The sequence below is a fragment of the Schistocerca cancellata genome, chromosome 3 (genome assembly GCF_023864275.1).
Source record: "Schistocerca cancellata isolate TAMUIC-IGC-003103 chromosome 3, iqSchCanc2.1, whole genome shotgun sequence".
Taxonomy (NCBI): domain Eukaryota; kingdom Metazoa; phylum Arthropoda; class Insecta; order Orthoptera; family Acrididae; genus Schistocerca; species Schistocerca cancellata.
Window position 1 is genome coordinate 942,878,360 of NC_064628.1, and position 20,539 is coordinate 942,898,898.

Consider the following 20,539-nt stretch of genomic DNA (forward strand, 5'->3'; position numbering starts at 1 on the left):
GACGTGAAAGGGGCCGTCTTGGAGCAGGAGAGACACCACAGGACATTTTAATTTCCACTGTCTACACTTTTACGAATAAATTCATAAAACTTTGTCACCATGACCAGGAAGGATTCAGGTTTCACAATCATAGCAGTGGAAGCTCAAAAACATAACAAAATAATATATTTTTTACGTGTGAAAGTTCATCATTTTTTCACTTCTATTGGCTGCGTTTGTTGTTATAGGTACACGTTTCTTCATAAGTAAGAGAGATTCTTCGAAGAATTTTGCACAGCATACAAACCATACTTACAGCTGTATGAAACTCTAGAAATTATTTAATTTATGAAAAAATGAATGTGCTGTTATATTTTAAACTTCATGTTTAGAAAAAACTCAAATTTTTTACTTAATTATCTCAATTTTTACCACAGTTTTTAATAGATTTGGAAAATTCTAGAGTTTCATACACCTGTAAGTATGGTTTGTATTCTGTGCAAAATTCGTAGAAGAATCTCCCTTACTTATGAAGAAAAGTGTATCTACAGCAACAAATGCAGCCAACGGTAAGTGAAAAAAAGATGAAATACAAATGTAAAAAAAAAATATTATTTTCTTATATTTTTGAACTTCCACCACTATAAGTGTAAATCCTGAATCCTTTCTGGTCATTCTGACAAAGTTTTATGTATTTATTTTTAAAAGTATAGACAGTGGAAATTAAAATGTCCTGTGGTGTCTCCTCTGCTCCAAGCCGTCCCGTTTGACGTCCTACCCCCCTTAAATTCGAACGACACTGTACATCCGTTCGCGCTTCAGGTGCCTGTGTGCTGTGCATCTTCCTCCATTTTGCGATTAGATGATAAAATGATTGCTTAAAAAACGTGTCGCTGTTTCTAAAATGTATCAACAGTAGTCACGCGTTCACACCTGAATGCGAGAAATGCAGTAGTTGTCGAGACCGTGTGCCCCGGCTGCGAGGTGAGAAACCGCCGGCGTGTTGGCTCGAGCCGTGCAATATGTAGGCAGCAGGCAGCACGGCACTGTGCAGACACGGCGCCAGCCGGCGGGCTAATTGCGGCCACTGTTGTCCGCCGCGGCGTGGCGCGGCGCAGCCCCTGCTGTTGGCTCAGCAGCGCCGCCCGCGGCTGTCGGCAGACACGCGGCCGGCTGCCTTTTCACTGCCCTCGCCCCAGAGCGCTCTGGTACTAGAGATGGGCAAAACTGTTCTTTTCAGAGATTGGATCAGAACTGTTCACTCCCTGAAATGAATTAGCTCTTTTTCATGACTCACCACTCATTTACAATAGAAAATAAATGGAAGGCACATTGCCCTTTAAACTTGGTTTATTCCAGTACTATACCTGTATTTTGATCTTATTTGATCCTATTTTGAAGTAACACAGATAATGAGTAAGAATTTTGTATTGTTTATTGAAATTTCCACGATATGACAAAGTTTTTGATTATTGATTTATTTTGCACTATCGTGGTTTTTTGGGTGATCAGAAAATGTTGTAACTTGAGATTTACATTAACAATATATTTGGCTATAATGTATTAAAATTTCATTAACCTCATACAAATACATCGCAAGCCATATATTTTTAAAGTGAACATTTCCTTCCGAAGACGCCTAAAATCGCAAAATCCGTACCAGAATAAGAAAAAAAAATATAAATTTGACTGTAAAACGAAAGTGCTGCATATAGCCTTACGCAGAATAAGACAAGGAAAATATTGGTGTATCACATTTTGCGATACGTTTATCAGTTCGCTCGTAATTAAAGCGTAAATTCGAGTGTCCATAATAAAAATCCTATAGTAAGAGGAGTCATCAGGAACCTAATCTAATTAGTTTAAACAAATAAAAATAAAATAAAAACAATTGATGTATACATAACATAATAATGTAATACACATAGCGGTATTACTACGAAGAACAATATCCAGTAGGGACGAACTCCGATGCAGAGGCGCTGAGTCGAGCAGGTCGAGCTGCGAGCTGTATTACTGCGTGAGCTGAGACCGCAGAGACCACAGTGACACCTGAGTCGCTTTGCTCAGCGCTCTGGCTAGAGTCGAGACAGAGGGGTGAGCGTTGAGCGGGCGAGTTCCGAGGGTGGGAGGAGCGGTGAACTCACCCGCTCCGAGACAAATCGTCCGTTCCCTTGCGAGCAGGTTGTTGCAAGTAGTTCCTATGTTATCCGCTAGGTGGCTCTCTGTCCTGTTGCTCGCATCAACTGCCCAGAGGGCAGGACGTGCGACTGAAACGATCGCCGACAGAGTGCGATGCGAAGTTAAGCTGCGCCAGACACTGCACGCGGCAGACAACGCACAGAGACGGCACGGCATATGTGAAACACAAAATCCAATGGGGCACTGCGCAATGCAGGCAGCCAAGGTAGAAGCAGGGCAGAGGCCGGCGCTGGCTGTGTTGTGTGGCGTGCACTGTGCTCTGACCAGCAGAGGCGCTGCTGATATGCTCCGTCTCTCTCTCTCTCTCTCTCTCTCTCTCTCTCTCTCTGCCGTGGGAAACGTTTGGAGCTACCATTCTTTTTTTCTGAATCACTGATTGTTCACTCCTTTGAAAGATTCAACTCTATGAATTAGTTCAAGGGCGGATCCCCCATCCCTATACGAAATCCTTCTGTCTTTCACCTTTATGCATTCAACGAGCGCTGTCTTCATCATTGTCTTGACCGTCTTTACTCCTGGTGTGTCGCCAATGGCTTCCGTTTTTCTGCCCTGATGACAGTCTGTATCAGCTTCTGGTGCTACAAAGAGTTTCTCCCACCGCCCTTACATCTCGGTCCCGTTGCTCTCCCATTCGTGGAGACAACAAAATGTTTAGGTCTTACATTTGACAGGAAACTTATCTGGTCTCCACGTGTGTCATATTTGGCTTCCCGTTGTACCTGTTCCCTAAATGTCCTCCGTGTTCTCAGCAGTACGTCGTGGGGAGCGGATCGAACCGTCCTACTTCGCCTATATCGGTCCATTGTCCACTGACAGCTGGATTATGGGAGCTTTGTATACTCTTCTGCACGGCCGTCCATCTTACGCCGCCTCAACTCTATACAACATCGGGGTTTACGTCTTGCGATCGGAGCGTTCTATACGAGTCCCGTCGAGAGTCTTCATGCTGAAGCCGGTGAATTGCCACTAACCTACCGGCGCGATATACTGCTTTGTCGGTATTCCTGTCGGCTATTGTCAATGCCCGACCACCCGTCTTATCGTTCCTTTTTTGACGACTGTCTCGACCGTCAATACGGGTTGTATGTATCTGCCCTGCTCCCCCTGGAGTTCGCTTTCGTCGCCTCCTTCAGCAACTTGATTTTCCACTCCCTGCAACCTTTAGAGTGGGCGAGAGCCAAACGCCAACTAGGCCCAGGCTCAGGTTCGAGTTCACCTTGACCTCAGCTCGCTCCCAAAGGAGGTTACCCCAGCTTCGGTATACCTCTCGTGGTTTGTCGAACTTCGTTCGAAATTCATTAATACGATCTTCATTTATACAGATGGCTCTAAGGCCAATGACGGTGTCGGGTGTTCTTTTATTGTCGGGGCACACAGTTTCAAATACCGGAGCCATGGCCATTGTTCGGTCTTCACAGCTGAGCCATTTGCCCTCTACCAGGCTGTTCTTTACATCCGCCGCCGCCGACATTCTGCTTATGTCATCTGCTCTGATTCCCTGAGCGCCATCCAGAGCCTCAGTGATCCGTATCCGGTTCACCCTTTCGTGCACCGGATCCAACGCTCTCTTCAGCAGCTGGCGGACGACGGTTCTCCGGTTACCTTTATGTGGGTTCCTGGCCATGTCGGTATCCCTGGGAACAAAGCTGCAGATGCCGCGGCCAAGGCTGCAGTCCTCCAGCTTCGGACACCTTCTTGTTGTGTGCCTTCATCTGATTTTAGCATGGTCATGTGTCAGCGCATTTTATCGCTGTGGCAATGCGATTGGTCGTTTTGGCTCGGTTACGGATTGCACACTGCCGGTTTAGCCAACGCCATCTGCTGACGGCTACGCCGGCGCCGTTCTGCCCATGTGGGCAATTGCTGACGGTACGCCACATTTTAACGTCCTGTCCGAATTTTAATACACTGCGCATTGATCTTCTCCTGCCATGTACTCTGGATGAAATTTTAGCGGACGACCCAGGAGCAGCTGCTCGCGTTCTTCGTTTTATTCACTTGACACACCTGTCTAAGGACATCTGATTATACTGTTTTCTTTTAATCCCTTGCCTGTTAATGTGCCTTTTATAGTGTTGTCCTTTTTAGTTGCTGTTTTAACATTGTGCCTCGCAGTACATTCATAATTTAGTCTGGACGCTAATGACCATTGTAGTTGTGCTCCCTAAAACAAAAAACAAAAAAAAAAACAAAAAATAAAAGAAAAACAAAAAAAAACCCAACGTGGCTCAATAGTCCACTTAGCTGACAAACGAGAAATGTAGACCTTAGTACATGGTGATTACAAATGATTCATCGCGTTTTGACGTCTTACGGCTTCAAATATAAAGGGTGACAGTTATTCAACTACATCAAATGAAATCATGACTTCTCCAATAGTTTGCGTTAGGACGTTGAAACCGCACGGGCACGGCGGGTATTGGTGTGCGCATGCGCACGCGGCTTGTTCTTGTCGGCCATTTGCACGTGAGAAGATCGCGGTACAGCGTTAGTGAAGCAATAACAGCCCAATTGCGCCTCAAAGGAAGTTTGCGACCGAGTTCAAGCTGAAGACAACCGGTCCAGGTGTGTTGACAATCAAGAATTTCATTCGCAAATTTGAGAGAACCGGGTAGTTTCGTGATGACAGTGTTGGCAATGTCGGTCGTCCAAAAAGAGTAAAACGCATGAAAACATCGAGAAGACAAGCGCTGTGTTTCAAATCAGCCCTAGGAAACCGATCGGACGAGCTGCACAAGAGGTGGGAATCAACCGGGAGACACTGCGACAAATTGTTGTTGAAGACCTGCGTCTCTTCCCATACAAAATTCAAACCCATCGGCCAATAAGCCCCAGGGACACGAAACAGCGGTTTTGTTCCGCCAACACTCTTGTCCACATAATTAACGAACAGGACTTTGATGTGAATATGGTTTGGTTCAAAAACGGTTCAAATGACTCTGAGCACTATGGGACTTAACTTCCGAGGTCATCAGTCCCCTAGAACTTAGAACTACTTAAACCTAACTAACCTAAGGACATCACACACACCCATGCCCGAGGCAGGATTCGAAACTGCGACCGTAGCGGTCGCGCGGTTCCAGACTGTAGCGCCTAGAACCGCTCGGCCACCCTGGCTGAATATGATTCATTCCTATTACCCAAATTGACCCTGATTTCGACAAGATGTGGTTCTTGCAAGACGGAACACGACTCCATCGAAGCAGAAGAGTGTTTTATGTCCTGGAGGAGCACTTTGTCGACTGGGGTACCCAGAGGCCACTAGCATGGGCCTCCATTGGCCGAGATATTCTCCTTATCTAAACACGTGCGTCTCCTTTTCGTTGGGCTACATTAAAGACAAGGTGTACAGCAATAACCCAGAAGCCAATGCTGAGCTGCTGGAACCAGCCATTCTGGAGGTCATCGACAGTATCGATGTTCCGAGACTTCGGCGGGTAATGCAGAATTTCGCTATTTGTCTTCGCCACATCATGGCCATTGATGGCAGGCATACCGAACATGTCAGAACCTAAATCCGAATTTGCATGTTGAATGAAGTGTGTGCACGCCGGAGTTTGTAACTAATTAGGTTTTTTCGTATAGTAGAATAATTGTTATCCTCTACCTAAGTCAATATTGTCGGATAAAAGTGATATAGAAAAGGATAATTGGCAAAGAATATCAAAGTGCTAAGCAGGTGTACTACAGTGTAAACCCTCTACACATGTAACGTATTGCATCTCACGAAAGCAAGACACAACTATACGTGTCACTAGTGCGACCGTTTACATTGTGTTATTGTGAGACATGAGAAAGTACACACAGACAGTGGAAAGCGCATCCGTACATTTGGGAGGGGGGGATATTTTAAGGAATGTATGAAATACAGAAACTGGAAGATGGGAAATAAGGCACAAAGAAGATCTGTATCGGAAGTTTAAAAAGCTGACCCTGGGAGAATGGCGGGAAGAAGAAAACTGTAGGACAAGTTTTCGTAGCGGAGGGTACTCTACCTAACTATTAGTACATCAACCCGCTGGAAGATGTCGAAGAGACCGTCCACCAAAAAGGCTGGAAAGACGAAACATGGATGAGCTTGGGAGAAGTAGATCCAATAGCCAGCACTGAGAATGCCCGTGATAGAAGTAAAAGGGCAAACACATACTTTGTGTTGTTACAATTTTGTTTAGTCACGATTCGTGGACTGCATGTGTTGATCATGTCGTTCTCTTGTGTTTGTGTTTTTGTATACTTACGTCTTCGACGATGGGCCTAAATGGCTGTTCGTGTTTAACGATAATAATAAAAAGATGAAGGTCGTTCAGTGCTCTTGTGTTTAATGATGATAATGAAATGATGAAGGTCCTTCAGTGCTCTGCGAGCTTCTTCTCGCAGTGTTGTATCTCCCAAGATTTGCTCCGAAGATCTCTCTACTTTTCGTATAGGTTCGATGCATCATTCCCAGAATGACACTGAAAGACAGTGCGTTGATAACGGCTCTAGCGTTCATGGACTAATGTCTCAGTTCGGCGACCACGAGAGTTTACAAGTTTACTGAAGTATGTGAGATCCAGCCATAAGCCACTTATCGACGGCTGTTGTTATCTTGGAAGACGGGAGTTTACTCAGTATACTCATCATGGAAATGTAGACTAGGTTACGTGAAATGTTGACATTAACATCCTCGAATGAGATTTTCACTCTGCAGCGGAGTGTGCGCTGATATGAAACTTCCTGGCAGATTAAAACTGTGCGCCCGACCGAGACTCGAACTCGGGACCTTTGACTTTCGCGGGCAAGTGCTCTACCATCTGCGCTACCGAAGCACGACTCACTCCCCGGTACTCACAGCTTTACTTCTGCCAGTATCTCGTCTCCTAGCTTCCAAAGTTTACAGAAGCTCTCCTGCGAACCTTGCAGAACTAGCACTCCTGAAAGAAAGGATATTGCGGAGACATGGCTTAGCCACAGCCTGGGGGAGGTTTCCAGAATGAGATTTTCACTCTGCAGCGGAGTGTGCGCTGATATGAAACTTCCTGGCAGATTAAAACTGTGTGCCCGGCCGAGACTCGAACTCGGGACCTTTGCCTTTCGCGGGCAAGTGCTTTACCATCAGAGCTACCGAAGCACGACTCACGCCCGGTACACACAGCTTTACGTGCTTCGCAATATCCTTTCTTTCAGGAGTGCTGGTTCTGCAAGGTTCGTAGGAGAGCTTCTGTAAAGTTTGGAAGGTAGGAGACGAGGTACTGGCAGAAGTAAAGCTGCGAGGACGAGGCGTGAGTCGTGCTTGGGTAGCTCAGTTGGTAGAGCACTTGCCCGCGAAAAGGCAAAGGTCCCGAGTTCGAGTCTCGGTCGGGCACACAGTTTTAATCTGCCAGGAAGTTTCATTAATATCCTCGTTCATCCTCAATAACTTGAATGAGTCAGTGACGTTACGAAAAACACTCCCGAAACGATAGAGATCTACCCACCACACAGCTGCGCGTCGTACGGAAAGAGACGGAGACGGACCGCTACTCGGCTGTGAGGCCGCTGTCAGGTACGGCTCACTCGACGTGTCGTCCGCGCCTTCAATTACGCACAGATTCGTGTGCCGCTGTCAGCGCCCACACTTCGTGAGGTACCCGTCTGCACTGCGTGCAGTTCAGTTCGCAATATCCGCCCAGTAACTTGTTGAAATAGACCTACATTCACGGATAGCAACAATTTTTGTCGAATTTGAAACCGTTTGTCGTTGACAAGGCGTGGTATACGGGTCCGGCCCGCAGCAGTTTGAATTTTTTGACGATCATCGCTCTTATGCCGAGTTAGCGGCTGCGTGAAGTACACAGTTCAACCAAAACATTGTGACCACGCGCTTAGTAGCTTGTTTGTCCTTCTTACGAACGATATACAGGGTGAGTCACCTAACATTACCGCTGGATATATTTCGTAAACCACATGAAATACTGACGAATCGATTCCACAGACCGAACATGAGGAGAGGGGCTAGTATAATTGGTTAATACAAACCATAAAAAATTGCACGGAAGTATGTTTTTTAACACAAATATACGTTTTTTTTAAATGGAACTCCGTTAGTTTTGTTAGCACATCTGAACATATAAAGAAATACGTAATCAGTGCCGTTTGTTGCATTGTAAAATGTTAATTACATCCGGAGATATTGTGACCTAAAGTTGACGCTTGAGTACCACTCCTCTGCTGTTCGATCGTGTGTATCGGAGAGCACCGGATTACGTAGGGATCCAAAGGGAACGGTGATGGACCTTAGGTACAGAAGAGACTGGAACAGCACATTACGTCCACATGCTAACACCTTTTTATTGGTCTTTTTCACTGACGCACATGTACATTACCATGAGGGGTGAAGTACACGTACACACGTGGTTTCCGTTTGCAATTACGGAGTGGAATAGTGTGTGTCTCGACATGTCAGGCCAATAGATGTTCAATTTGGTGGCCATCATTTGCTGCACACATTTGCAATCTCCGGCGTAATGAATGTCATACACGCAGCAGTACATCTGGTGTAATGTCGCCGCAGGCTGCCACAATAAGTTGTTTCATATCCTCTGGGGTTGTAGGCACATCCCGGTACACATTCTCCTTTAACGTACCCCACAGAAAGAAGTCCAGAGGTGTAAGATCAGGAGAACGGGCTGGGTAATTTATGCATCGTCCACGTTCTATGGTAATGTACATGTGCGTCAGTGAAATGACGACCAATGAAATGAAAGACCAATAAAAGGGTGTTAGCATGTGGAAGTAATGTGCTGTTCCAGTCTCTTCTGTACCTAAGGTCCATCACCGTTCCATTTGAATCCCTACGTAATTCGGTGCTCTCCGATACACACGATCGAACAGCAGAGGAGTGGTACTCAAGCGTTAACTTTAGGTTACAATATCTCCGGATGTAATTAACATTTTACAATGCAACAAACGGCACTAATTGCGCATTTGTTTATATGTTCAGATGTGCTAACAAAACTAACGGGGTTCCATTTAAAAAAACGTAGGTTTGTGTTAAAAAACATACTTCCGTGCATTTTTTTATAGTTTGTATTAACCAATTACACTAGCCCCTCTCCTCACGTTCGGTCTGTGGAATAGATTCGTCAGTGTTTAATGTGGTTTACGAAATACACTCCTGGAAATTGAAATAAGAACACCGTGAATTCATTGTCCCAGGAAGGGGAAACTGTATTGACACATTCCTGGGGTCAGATACATCACATGATCACACTGACAGAACCACAGGCACATAGACACAGGCAACAGAGCATGCACAATGTCGGCACTAGTACAGTGTATATCCACCTTTCGCAGCAATGCAGGCTGCTATTCTCCCATGGAGACGATCGTAGAGATGCTGAATGTAGTCCTGTGGAACGGCTTGCCATGCCATTTCCACCTGGCGCCTCAGTTGGACCAGCGTTCGTGCTGGACGTGCAGACCGCGTGAGACGACGCTTCATCCAGTCCCAAACATGCTCAATGGGGGACAGATCCGGAGATCTTGCTGGCCAGGGTACGTTGGTAGAGCACGTTGGGTGGCACGGGATACATGCGGACGTGCATTGTCCTGTTGGAACAGCAAGTTCCCTTGCCGGTCTAGGAATGGTAGAACGATGGGTTCGATGACGGTTTCGATGTACCGTGCACTATTCAGTGTCCCCTCGACGATAACCAGTGGTGTACGGCCAGTGTAGGAGATCGCTCCCCACACCATGATGCCGGGTGTTGGCCCTGTGTGCCTCGGTCGTATGCAGTCCTGATTGTGGCGCTCACCTGCACTTCGCCAAATACGCATACGACCATCATTGGCACCAAGGCAGAAGCGACTCTCATCGCTGAAGACGACACGTCTCCATTCGTCCCTCCATGCACGCCTGTCGCGACACCACTGGAGGCGGGCTGCACGATGTTGGGGCGTGAGCGGAAGACGGCCTAACGGTGTGCGGGACCGTAGCCCAGCTTCATGGAGACGGTTGCGAATGGTCCTCGCCGATACCCCAGGAGCAACAGTGTCCCTAATTTACTGGGAAGTGGCGGTGCGGTCCCCTACGGCACTGCGTAGGATCCTACGGTCTTGGCGTGCATCCGTGCGTCGCTGCGGTCCGGTCCCAGGTCGACGGGCACGTGCACCTTCCGCCGACCACTGGCGACAACATCGATGTACTGTGGAGACCTCACGCCCCACGTGTTGAGCAATTAGGCGGTACGTCCACCCGGCCTCCCGCATGCCCACTATACGCCCTCGCTCAAAGTCCGTCAACTGCACATACGGTTCACGTCCACGCTGTCGCGGCATGCTACCAGTGTTAAAGACTGCGATGGAGCTCCGTATGCCACGGCAAACTGGCTGACACTGACGGCGGCGGTGCACAAATGCTGCGCAGCTAGCGCCATTCGATGGCCAACACCGCGGTTCCTGGTGTGTCTGCTGTGCCGTGCGTGTGATCATTGCTTGTACAGCCCTCTCGCAGTGTCCGGAGCAAGTATGGTGGGTCTGACACACCGGTGTCAATGTGTTCTTTTTTCCATTTCCAGGAGTGTATATGCAGCGGTAATGTTAGGTGACTCACCCTGTATATCACTGATTCTTCATATGGAAGTATGTGACACTACATGTCTATCCACAGGTCATATAATTCGCATAAATAACGGGCTGCTGATATGCGTACGCGATGATGCGCCTGATAGCGACCCAGATTAGTTCCATACGAATTTAGTCGCCGAGACATCAACGCAAGCTCATTGTGATGCTCCTCAAACCACTGTAGCACGGTTCTGGCTCCGAGATACGTGTAATCGTACTGCGGAAAGACGACGTCGCTGTCGAGGAAGACATCAAGTATGAAGGGCTGCAGGTGGTTCGCAGCTGTCAGTGTGTCTTCGATTGTTACCACAGATACCATGAAAGCGCAGGAGAACGTCTCCCATAGTAGAATAGTACTGCCACCAGCCTGCGTCCGTGTCGAGCAGTACCTTACGAGCCGCCGTTCACCTACGTGGCGACGTTTCTGTTGCGTCGACATGTGAACACGTCTGCTGCGGAGCCGCTTCTTCAAGAGTGTAGGAGGAGCGGTGAACTCCAAAACACCTGTGCACGCACCAGCATTGTGCTCTTTCGGGAGAAATGCCACAGATCATCGTCTATCCAACTGTGCAGAGCAGACAAGCCTCCGAACTCCAACTTCTGTGACGAGTCTTGGACTTCCAACCATTTAGCGCCTGGTTTCGGTTTCACTGTCCTTTCATCCCTTTCCGTGGATGCTCACGACAATAGCACACGAACATTCGGTCACCTCCGCCGCTTTCGAGATTCCCGTTCACAGGCTCTTTGTAATAATAATCTGGGCTATGTCAGAGTCGCTTATCTTATTGAATATCTCCATTTGCAGCCCATTTCTTCGATAGGGTGATCCCCCGTCCGTCTCTGCTTGGCGTACATACTTTTGCTACAGCGTCACGTGCCCAGATCGCCATCAAGCCGCATCCATCGTCGCGGTAGGCAGTGGTCGTAAAATTTTGGCTGATGGGTGTACAGCGTTCCTGGTAGATAACGTCGGGCAGCCCCCCCCCCCCCCCCCAATCAGTGCACCAAGAAATACGGTAACTCCATCCACTGTGCAGTCATCAGCACGCCCAGACAAGACAGTTCCTTTCTGATATTCTGACAAGCCTCTACGTCGACCCATCCTACGGGGCAGATTCCATATAGCCGTCTGACACACACACACACACACACACACACACACACACACACACAAATATGCCAGTTGTTTATAACTGGAAAGTAAGCACAGGCAGAAAGTTAGCGGACAGTGCGATCAATGTGAAAACGATGGTGAAATTACTGCCAACAGGATGTCTTGTAATAGATATTCTATCCCTTTCTTCCTTACAAAACTTCACTGAAAATTTTAATAAGCGTCTTATGGCAATGCTATCCTTTTCCACAGCTATTTAATATTACTACAGGGAACTGGTGGCATACAACGTACGTCTACGCGAGGATAAACCACTATATCATTTATTCAGTCTTCAATCATTTGCTCCAGTACGTAATGACAATCCAGTTACAACTGTCTAAATGGTTCAAAAGGCTCTGAGCACTATGGGACTTAACATCTGAGGTCATCAGTCCCCTAGAACATAGAATACTTAAACCTAACTAACCTAAGGGCAGCACACAAATCCATGCCCGAAACAGGATTTGAACCTGCGATCGTTGCGGTCGTGCGGTTCCAGACTGAAGCGCCTAGAACCGTTCGGCCACACCGGGCGGCTACAAATGTCTCTTTCACTGACTTCAAATGATGCAGTGGTGTAATTACAGAACCTACATTTTCAGCAAACATTCGTAAGCAAACTGAAGTGTAAGATGCAGCTGGACCGCTGACAAATCAGCTGAATTTTGTGAACGTGTATGTTGCGCTTTCTGATCAAGTCCTCAGACTGAGGAGTTGTCTGCTGAAACTCCCCAAGATGGTCGATCTTGTGGAAGCCCCTTCACTTGTACGTAGTCACCGCACCTGAACGTGCTTGCTGTAATTACGCCTTGAAAACCGTCTACAAATTTTGCCTTACACACTTTCCGCACTAACCAAGGCGGAACTACGGTTCGTCTGGGGACATCCATTAATTCGACTTTTCTTTTTTTCCAGAATTTAGAATTAAAGAATTATTAATATACGGCTACGTAATCTACTGGTGCTGTGACGAACAAAGATAAGTAATATTGGGGAGCATTGGGAATGTTTTGTTCTGTGGTATATGGACTTTTAATGTTTTACCGGAATGTTCAAATGTGCAAATGTGTGCGAAATCTTATGGGACTTAACTGCTTAGGTCATCAGTCCCTAAGCTTACACACTACTTAACGTGAATGATCCTCAAGGACAAACACACACACCCATGCCCGAGGGAGGACTCGAACCTCCGCCGGGACTAGCCGTACAGTCCATGACTGCAGCGCCCAGACCGCTCGGCTAATCCCGCGCGGCTTTCCGGAATGTTAGCATACTATCTTCAACTACAATGTGATAAATATTTGCCCTCACACTTGTCGAAACACGCTTTTGCTTTGCGTCTAATAACGCTCATGTCGACGAGACTCAAAACTCAGACCTTCTTGCTTCTCTAGCATACTTGAGGCACGATGTACAAGGGGAGACGAGGTCGTTTCTGCAGCATATGTGCAACGTACGCGACACGAACACAGGTATACGGAGTGAATCCCCTAAAACTTTCACCGCAGATATTGCGGAAATGGAAAGTACTACTCATGTGTGAATGGATTGTTGTCAGGGGTTCGTACTGTTAGCCAATAAACAGATTGTAATACTAAATAGAAAGTGTTTATTTCCTGGAAACATCCTTTTTTAAAAAAATGGAACAATCTACATCTACATCTACATGGATACTCTACAAATCACATTAAGTGCCTGGCAGAGGGTTCATCGAACCACCTTCACAATTCTCTATTATTCCAATCTCGTTAGCGCGCGGAAAGAACGAACACCTACATCTTTCCGCACGAGCTCTGATTTCCTTATTTTATGACGGTGATCGTTTCTTCCTATGTAGGTCAGTGTCAACAAAATATTTTCGCATTCGGAGGAAGAAGTTGATGATTGGAATGTCGTGAAAAGGTTCCCCCGCAACGAAAAACACCTTTCTTTTAATGATGTCCACCCCAATTCCTGTATCATTTCAGTGACACTCTCTCCCCTGTTTCCCGATAATACAATCCTAGGTATTTAGTTGAATTTACGGCCTTTAGATTTGACTGATTTATCGTGTAACCGAAGTTTAACGGATTCCTTTTAGCACTGATGTCGGTGACCTCACACTTTTCGTTATTTAGGGTCAATTGCCAATTTTCGCACCATACAGATATCTTTTCTATATTGTTTTGCAGTTTGTTTTGATCTTCTGATGGCTTTATTAGTCGATAAACGACAGCGTCATCTGCAAACAACCTAAGACGGCTGCTCAGATTATCTGCCAAATCGTTTATATAGATAAGGAACAGCTATTGAATTGGCATTAACAGACTAAAAGAAGGGTAAATTAGAATGGCAGTGGTGTTTGTTGCTCGACTGTAGAGCGAGTCGCTTCCGAGATATCGTATTTTGAAAAGTTTCAACGCCGACACTTGTTTGTGCCATTCAACCTGCGTATGTGCTAGGTGCGATTTTGTTATGTTTGCTTACAGTGTTCTTATAGTGTTTCTTGAGTATATTGCGCCTTGTTAATCAGTTACTGTGTGACATTCCAAGCAGTAGGTCGCGAATGGACGATGGAATTTACCAGTGCAGAGAACGTCTACAAGCTCACTGTGTGTGGAGACTGTAGGAAGGATCCAGTCTCTTATTGTACGAAGTATGAGACAACATATCCAAGCAGACGTCAATCATCTCGGCAAATATCTATCAGCCTTTTCAAGTGGTTATGTGAAAGTCGTAGTGTAACACCTGGACAATCTAGCAGAAGGAAACAAGTGGCGATAGAGGACAGGGAAATTAATGTTCTTGCTACCGTTGCAGTTGATCCGCACGTTAGCTCCCGCGGAATCGCTCGAGGAAGTGGCATGAGTGAGGAAAGTGTAATTCGTGTTCTCCATCAACGTACGTTACATCGCTCTCGATCCAGAGCTGCATTGAAACGGTTATGAGAATCGTGGTAACTTCTCTACATTTTCATTAAGAGAGGATACTCCCTCTTGCATCATGTATCTTGTTTAGTGATCACGGCCAGGTAAACCGCCGAAATATGCGCTGTTGACAATAGCCGTTGGCTTCGTCAGGTGAGACGTCGGCGTCCAAGGAGTGTAAACCTGTGGTGTTGGATATTTAACCATCAGCTCATACGCCCATGTTTCACAGACAGAGCACTGAACACGCACAACTGTCGCAGCCTCCTAACAGATCCTCTTCCACGGATGCTGGAAGACGTTCCTGTGCAGAGCAGGAGGAACTTGTGGCACCAACATGATGGTTGTCTCGCCAGTAGTGCACGGGGTACTACAGAATATCATCACGAAGTGCTTACAAATCATTGGATTGGACACAGAGGACCTACCTCGGTCGGCCCATTCCCTCATTTGACGCCTGTAGATTTTTTCTGTGGGAAAAGCTGAAAGACGCTGTCTACAAGGACATACCGACTACACCTGATGTGCAACGACGTATTACTGTAACCTGCTCGGACGTATCCGCTGAAATACTAGCATGTGTGCACCAGTCGTTCCATCTCAGACTGGAAGCATGTATGGCCGCTGGCGGTGGCCATGGCCATTTTGAACACAAGCGGTAATGGCCAGTTGTCTTGTTATTGGTGAGAATCCACATAAGTAGTGTAAGCACTTGTGTTGTTCGTTACTGTGTGCTGTATCCAGCAACAAACACCACTGACATTCTAATTTACCCTACTTTCAGTCTTTTAGTGTCAGTAAGCCTTGTTCCATTTACAAGAGTGTACGTTTGCACAAAAAATACACTTGCTAAGTATTATTACAATCAGTTGAAATTTCCGGTGAAATATTGTGGTGATTCGACATGTACAAGCCGGCCGGAGTGACCGTGCGGTTCTAGGCGCTACAGTCTGGAACCGAGCGACCGCTACGGTCGCAGGTTCGAATCCTGCTTCGGGCATGGATGTGTGTGACGTCTTTAGGTTAGTTAGGTTTAAGTAGTCCTAATCTAGGGGACTGATGACCTCAGATGTTAAGTCGCATAGTGCTTAGAGCCATTTGAACCAATGAAGAATGTGTATGGGGCAGAATGTCTGTAGAAAACCAGCCACGGCAAGGGATGCTGCTGCTGTATGATAAAGCACGTCCCCATATCGCAAATGTCGTAACGCAAAAGTTACTCTTATGTTAGCTGAAGTGGGAGAGCCTCGTGCACCGGCCATATGGTCCTGATCTCTCTCCACGTGTCACGCCTTGGATCCCTTAAAGAAGGTCTCGAAGAGTCGTCGATTCCATTAGGATGAGGAATTGGGAGGAGGCAGCTACGGATTTCTTCGTGCAAAAGGACACGTGCTTCACCCGACGGGTATCTTCAGCCTTGTACGTCGATGGATGACTTCCTCAGTGCTCTCGACGATTCAGCCTGTCTGGCATACCGGTTCTCGAAACAGTTTGATCGTCCCTTATGTAATAAGGAAATTAGGCATGATTTCACAGAGTGAATAGCTCGTTTCGTCTTATGGTTTGAAAATAAATTATGAGATGACTGTAATCAACAGTAGCGGACAGAAAGATAAAACTCTTCACAACATGTGTGCAGTTGAAAGGAGTGTGTTTAATACGTCATGACAATTTTCGAGTAGCTTTGGCCATAAAAGTGAATGAAATTATTAATTTTATTAATTACTGAAAATCCATAGTATCGATATAACTACATTGTTTGCAAGTCTGTCCCTGAGAGCACAGATCTTGGTCAGAGAGGTTAGTCTTACTTTGTCAGAGTAGCAGTCAGTAAGCGTGCGTTAGTCTGCCTATGTACTTGCTTTGAGAAAGATGGAAACTGGCCAGCCGCCTAGTGAAGGCAGCATTATCTGAAAATGATTTTGTATTAATTTATTCTGAGAGAAACATTTGAGGAAATGAGATGATATGAATGCAAGAATGACGGAAGGAAAGTTTTCTAAGATGATCTAGGTTCCTTTTCTTTTTTTTTTTATATGTATTCGCAATTTTGTAGTTAAAACATCGGGTATGGTTAAAGTTTACTGTAGAAATTTTATAGCCAAGCAAATCGATTTGCCTTATAATTGAAATAAGTGTTAAGGAAAGCAATTGTACACAGGAAAATTATTACAAAGGAGTGTTGCTAACTTTTCAAGTTGTCAGAACTTTATGGGACGGTGTATTGTTATGGCCTAGTAAAGCATAGTTACACTTGGGGTCGTTGTTGTCATTTATCATTCAGTACGTTAGTTCCACATTTTTGAGTCTTTACCTTTATGAGTGGGTTCGTATTCGCACAGTTCGTATTCGCGCATTGCACATCACAGTATTTTAAATAAACTTTGATTCTGACAGTTTCCTTGTTATCTTAATAGTTACAGGTTGCAGAATAGACGAGTGTTCCGTGCACACGTTTATCTGTCAGCAGATTTCATGTTCGCTATAAGGTAAAGAGATTGTCTGATTGTATTTGTGAAAATATCATACCCGTTCAGAGGTTTCACATCAGTAAAACGTTTCAGAAAAGTGCTATCCTGTTACTTTTGAAGCATTATTTTAAAGTCAGATGCCTTAAATTTTATGTTCATTTGCTATGTAATGAGATTTACAGTTCTTTGCAAGGCTACATATAAAGATTAACAATATTCAGGGCCAAAAGGTTGAAATGGTCCTAGGCCCCAATCCCAATCAACCAAAGGACATTATGCCCGCGGCAGGACTCCAACCTGCGAATGCAACAAAACTAGAATCATCCAAACCCAACTAGACCGAAGCGTATAGAACCGCTTGGCCGACTCACATAATTCAGTATCAGAATAAGCTCTTTACATATTTATCAGCCACCAACCACATACAAATACGCGTTTAAAAGTTTGAGCATTATACTTTCACAGTGTGATCGCTTATACAGCGTGTGTAACACGCCAATGGGGGACAATGACACGAGCAAATAATTCTAATAAACACGGGTCTGGAAACCAACGGTTTCCCCAATAGGACGTATACACAGGCACAGTCACGCCAGTGTTATTATCCAGCTCTTCCTTATGCTGAAACGATGTATATGTGCTACATGCATGCTGGTGCACCGTCATACTATCATGTGGCAGTTCAGGCATACGTAGCACGAATTTTCGACAAAAGGTATATTTTTCGTCGGACGCCAGTACCATAGCGTCCCAGGTCCCACGACTTGGAACTCTTTTTTTTTGGGGGGGGGGGGGATGGGGGGCATTTTGGAAAGTTTTGGTGTATTCCAACCCTGTTGCTAGTGAAAGTGAACTCCAGGAGATATTTTCAGTGCATTCGGAACAGTACTTATTTTTCAAAATATATGAGTATCGATGAAGAGAGGCGCTGAAGCCTACCTTCACATGAACAGAAGCCACGTTGTAATACGTTTGTCCTCAAGTGAGTATCTGCAGCTTGGATCCTCGGGGACTCGTATCGGGGAAACCTCTGGCTGCGAATCTATTTTTATCAGGATTATTTGCTTGTTTTATTGTACTCCACCCGCCCATTCCCTTTGTACCTATAACAGTCAAACACTCTGCACTCGTTCCGTACGAGGGATGGCAGTTTTGTACGGACGCAGTGTTGATAAGCTGCTCGCTCGATGTATGGAGGCAAACAGTACACCACGACCGCCCATTTGCGTACATTATGTATGCCAACGACACTGATTTCCACGTCATAGCAGGTTTCAGCTTGGGAATTTCTTTATCGCGTAGCGCTCTACGACAAAGTAAAAAAAAAACAAAAAAAAAACAGCCGTATGAATGTAGGAACACCTGTCAAGTGTCTTCGATCCCACGCGAGCCTCGACCGTTTCACTGCATTGTGTGCCTGGCGAGGAATAAAACGGAATCGATCGACCGGACACCCAAACGCAACAGGCGCAGGGCGTGAACTGCTGTCTCGTCAGACGCACTTCCTGTCAGCAGAAGAAAAGCACGCAGTAGCCTGCAACAGAGCTGGCAGAGAGCAGAGCTGCAGAAAGTGCGGCCGGCAGGGAGTACCAGCTCCGGCACAAAACAAGAGATGCCAGCCAGTAGAAACGTACAGCAAAGCAGCGGTGAACTATACTTGAATCAGAGCTTTGAATACCGAGCATGTAATAATAATTAGTCTATGTAGTTGATCGTTACAATGAGGATATACGAGGGTCGTTCAACAAGTAATGCCCCACATCTTTTTTCCTCAGGACGTATTTATTGTTAATAGTCAGAATTTGGTGACAATATACATCAACATGTCTTGGCCATGTGCTATTTTTCTAAGTACTCTCTATCACGTTCTACGGCCGTACGCCAACACTGTGGAAGAGCATCTTTTCCCCGCCGGTAAAAGCTCTTGTCCTGTAGGCGTAGCCATGTTTTCACTGCATGACTGACACTCCCGTCCTCTTCAAAGTTTGTTCCTCGCAGAGAGTACTTAAGCGGACCAAAGAGATGGAAGTCTGAGGGTACCAGATCTGGACTGTCGGGTAGATGAGGCAATGATGTCCAACCCAACTCGGCGATTTGTTTACCGGTTCTCAGACTTGTGTGTGGGCATGCATTATCTTGCTGAAGCAAGATTTCTGCTGGATTCTTGTCCGATCGAACACGTCGGAAGCAGTTCTTGAGTTCCTTCAGAGTGACTGTGAGAGGACATCCCGAGCGTGGCTGATCATGGAGCTCTCTTTCTGCATTTCCTGAGGCTGAAACTTTCTCTACCCATCGCCCAACTGTACTCCGATCAACTGCAGCATCGCCATACACTGCACGCAAAAGTTTACGGATATTCATCACGGTTTCTTTTTCTGCACACAGGAATTCAATAACAGCAGTCTGCTTGTAACGTGAGTCGTGTGTAGACAACATTTAGACGCTGTACTACGGCTCTGCCATCTGCCACAATGATTCGAAACTTCACCGGCGCACAGAGCAAATACTAAATGTGAAGTACCAACAAGAACGTTTGTCTATGTATATTAACGGATTTTTTAAACAAATAGCTTATTTAACGAAGCTCGTATCAGTGGACGAGTGTCGGCTGCGTCTTTGTTGGCGCAGTCCATATAAACCGATTTGTGCCTTCCTAAAATGTAATGCTTCACTCCACAACAAACTGGAAATCAAATTCACTCATTTTGGTTAAACAGCCACAAGGAACCATTCCTCCAGACATTAGAGAATTGTTATAAAAACTCGGTACTCACAAAAATTCGTCTCGTTCGACTGAGACAGCACGCTGTTGAAGACACTTCACTTGTATTCTGCTACAAGAGGAACCTAATCATAGTCATGCCATCCAAATTTTGATTTTCCGCGACTTACCACTATTACGTGAAGCGATTACTGCTGATGTTTCTTTTGAACAGGCCAGGGAAGATTTACATGCCTTCATTAACTAACGGTGATTGTATCACGATACTGTATACGGTAACCCCGATGGCAGGGCGTCTCTCGTTTCCGTTCTCTCTACCTTTAGTTTTTACCTGTGACAACGGAAAACATTTTCAAAATAAATTTTAATTAGGCTCGTGTTTTTAAAATTCTGGTGCAAACCTTCAGAAACCTGAAACAATCGTGCGAAAGTGCTACCAGTTACCTTGTTGCTGAGTAAATGACTGTCGACAGTACAAGTAATTAATACCTTTGGTGTGGGCAAATGATCGTGGTAG

General features: G+C 45.7%; 1 protein-coding gene across 1 annotated transcript in view; it reads left to right on the forward strand.

The window, feature by feature from the left end:
* The window catches only part of LOC126176669 (homeobox even-skipped homolog protein 2-like), an 85,488-nt gene that overhangs the window by 5,681 nt on the left and 59,268 nt on the right, over positions 1-20,539 (forward strand). Inside the window, exon 2 of the mRNA XM_049923828.1 lies at positions 1,034-1,187. Coding sequence (XP_049779785.1) covers positions 1,034-1,187 — 154 coding nt within the window. The remainder of the gene's footprint in view (positions 1-1,033; positions 1,188-20,539) is intronic.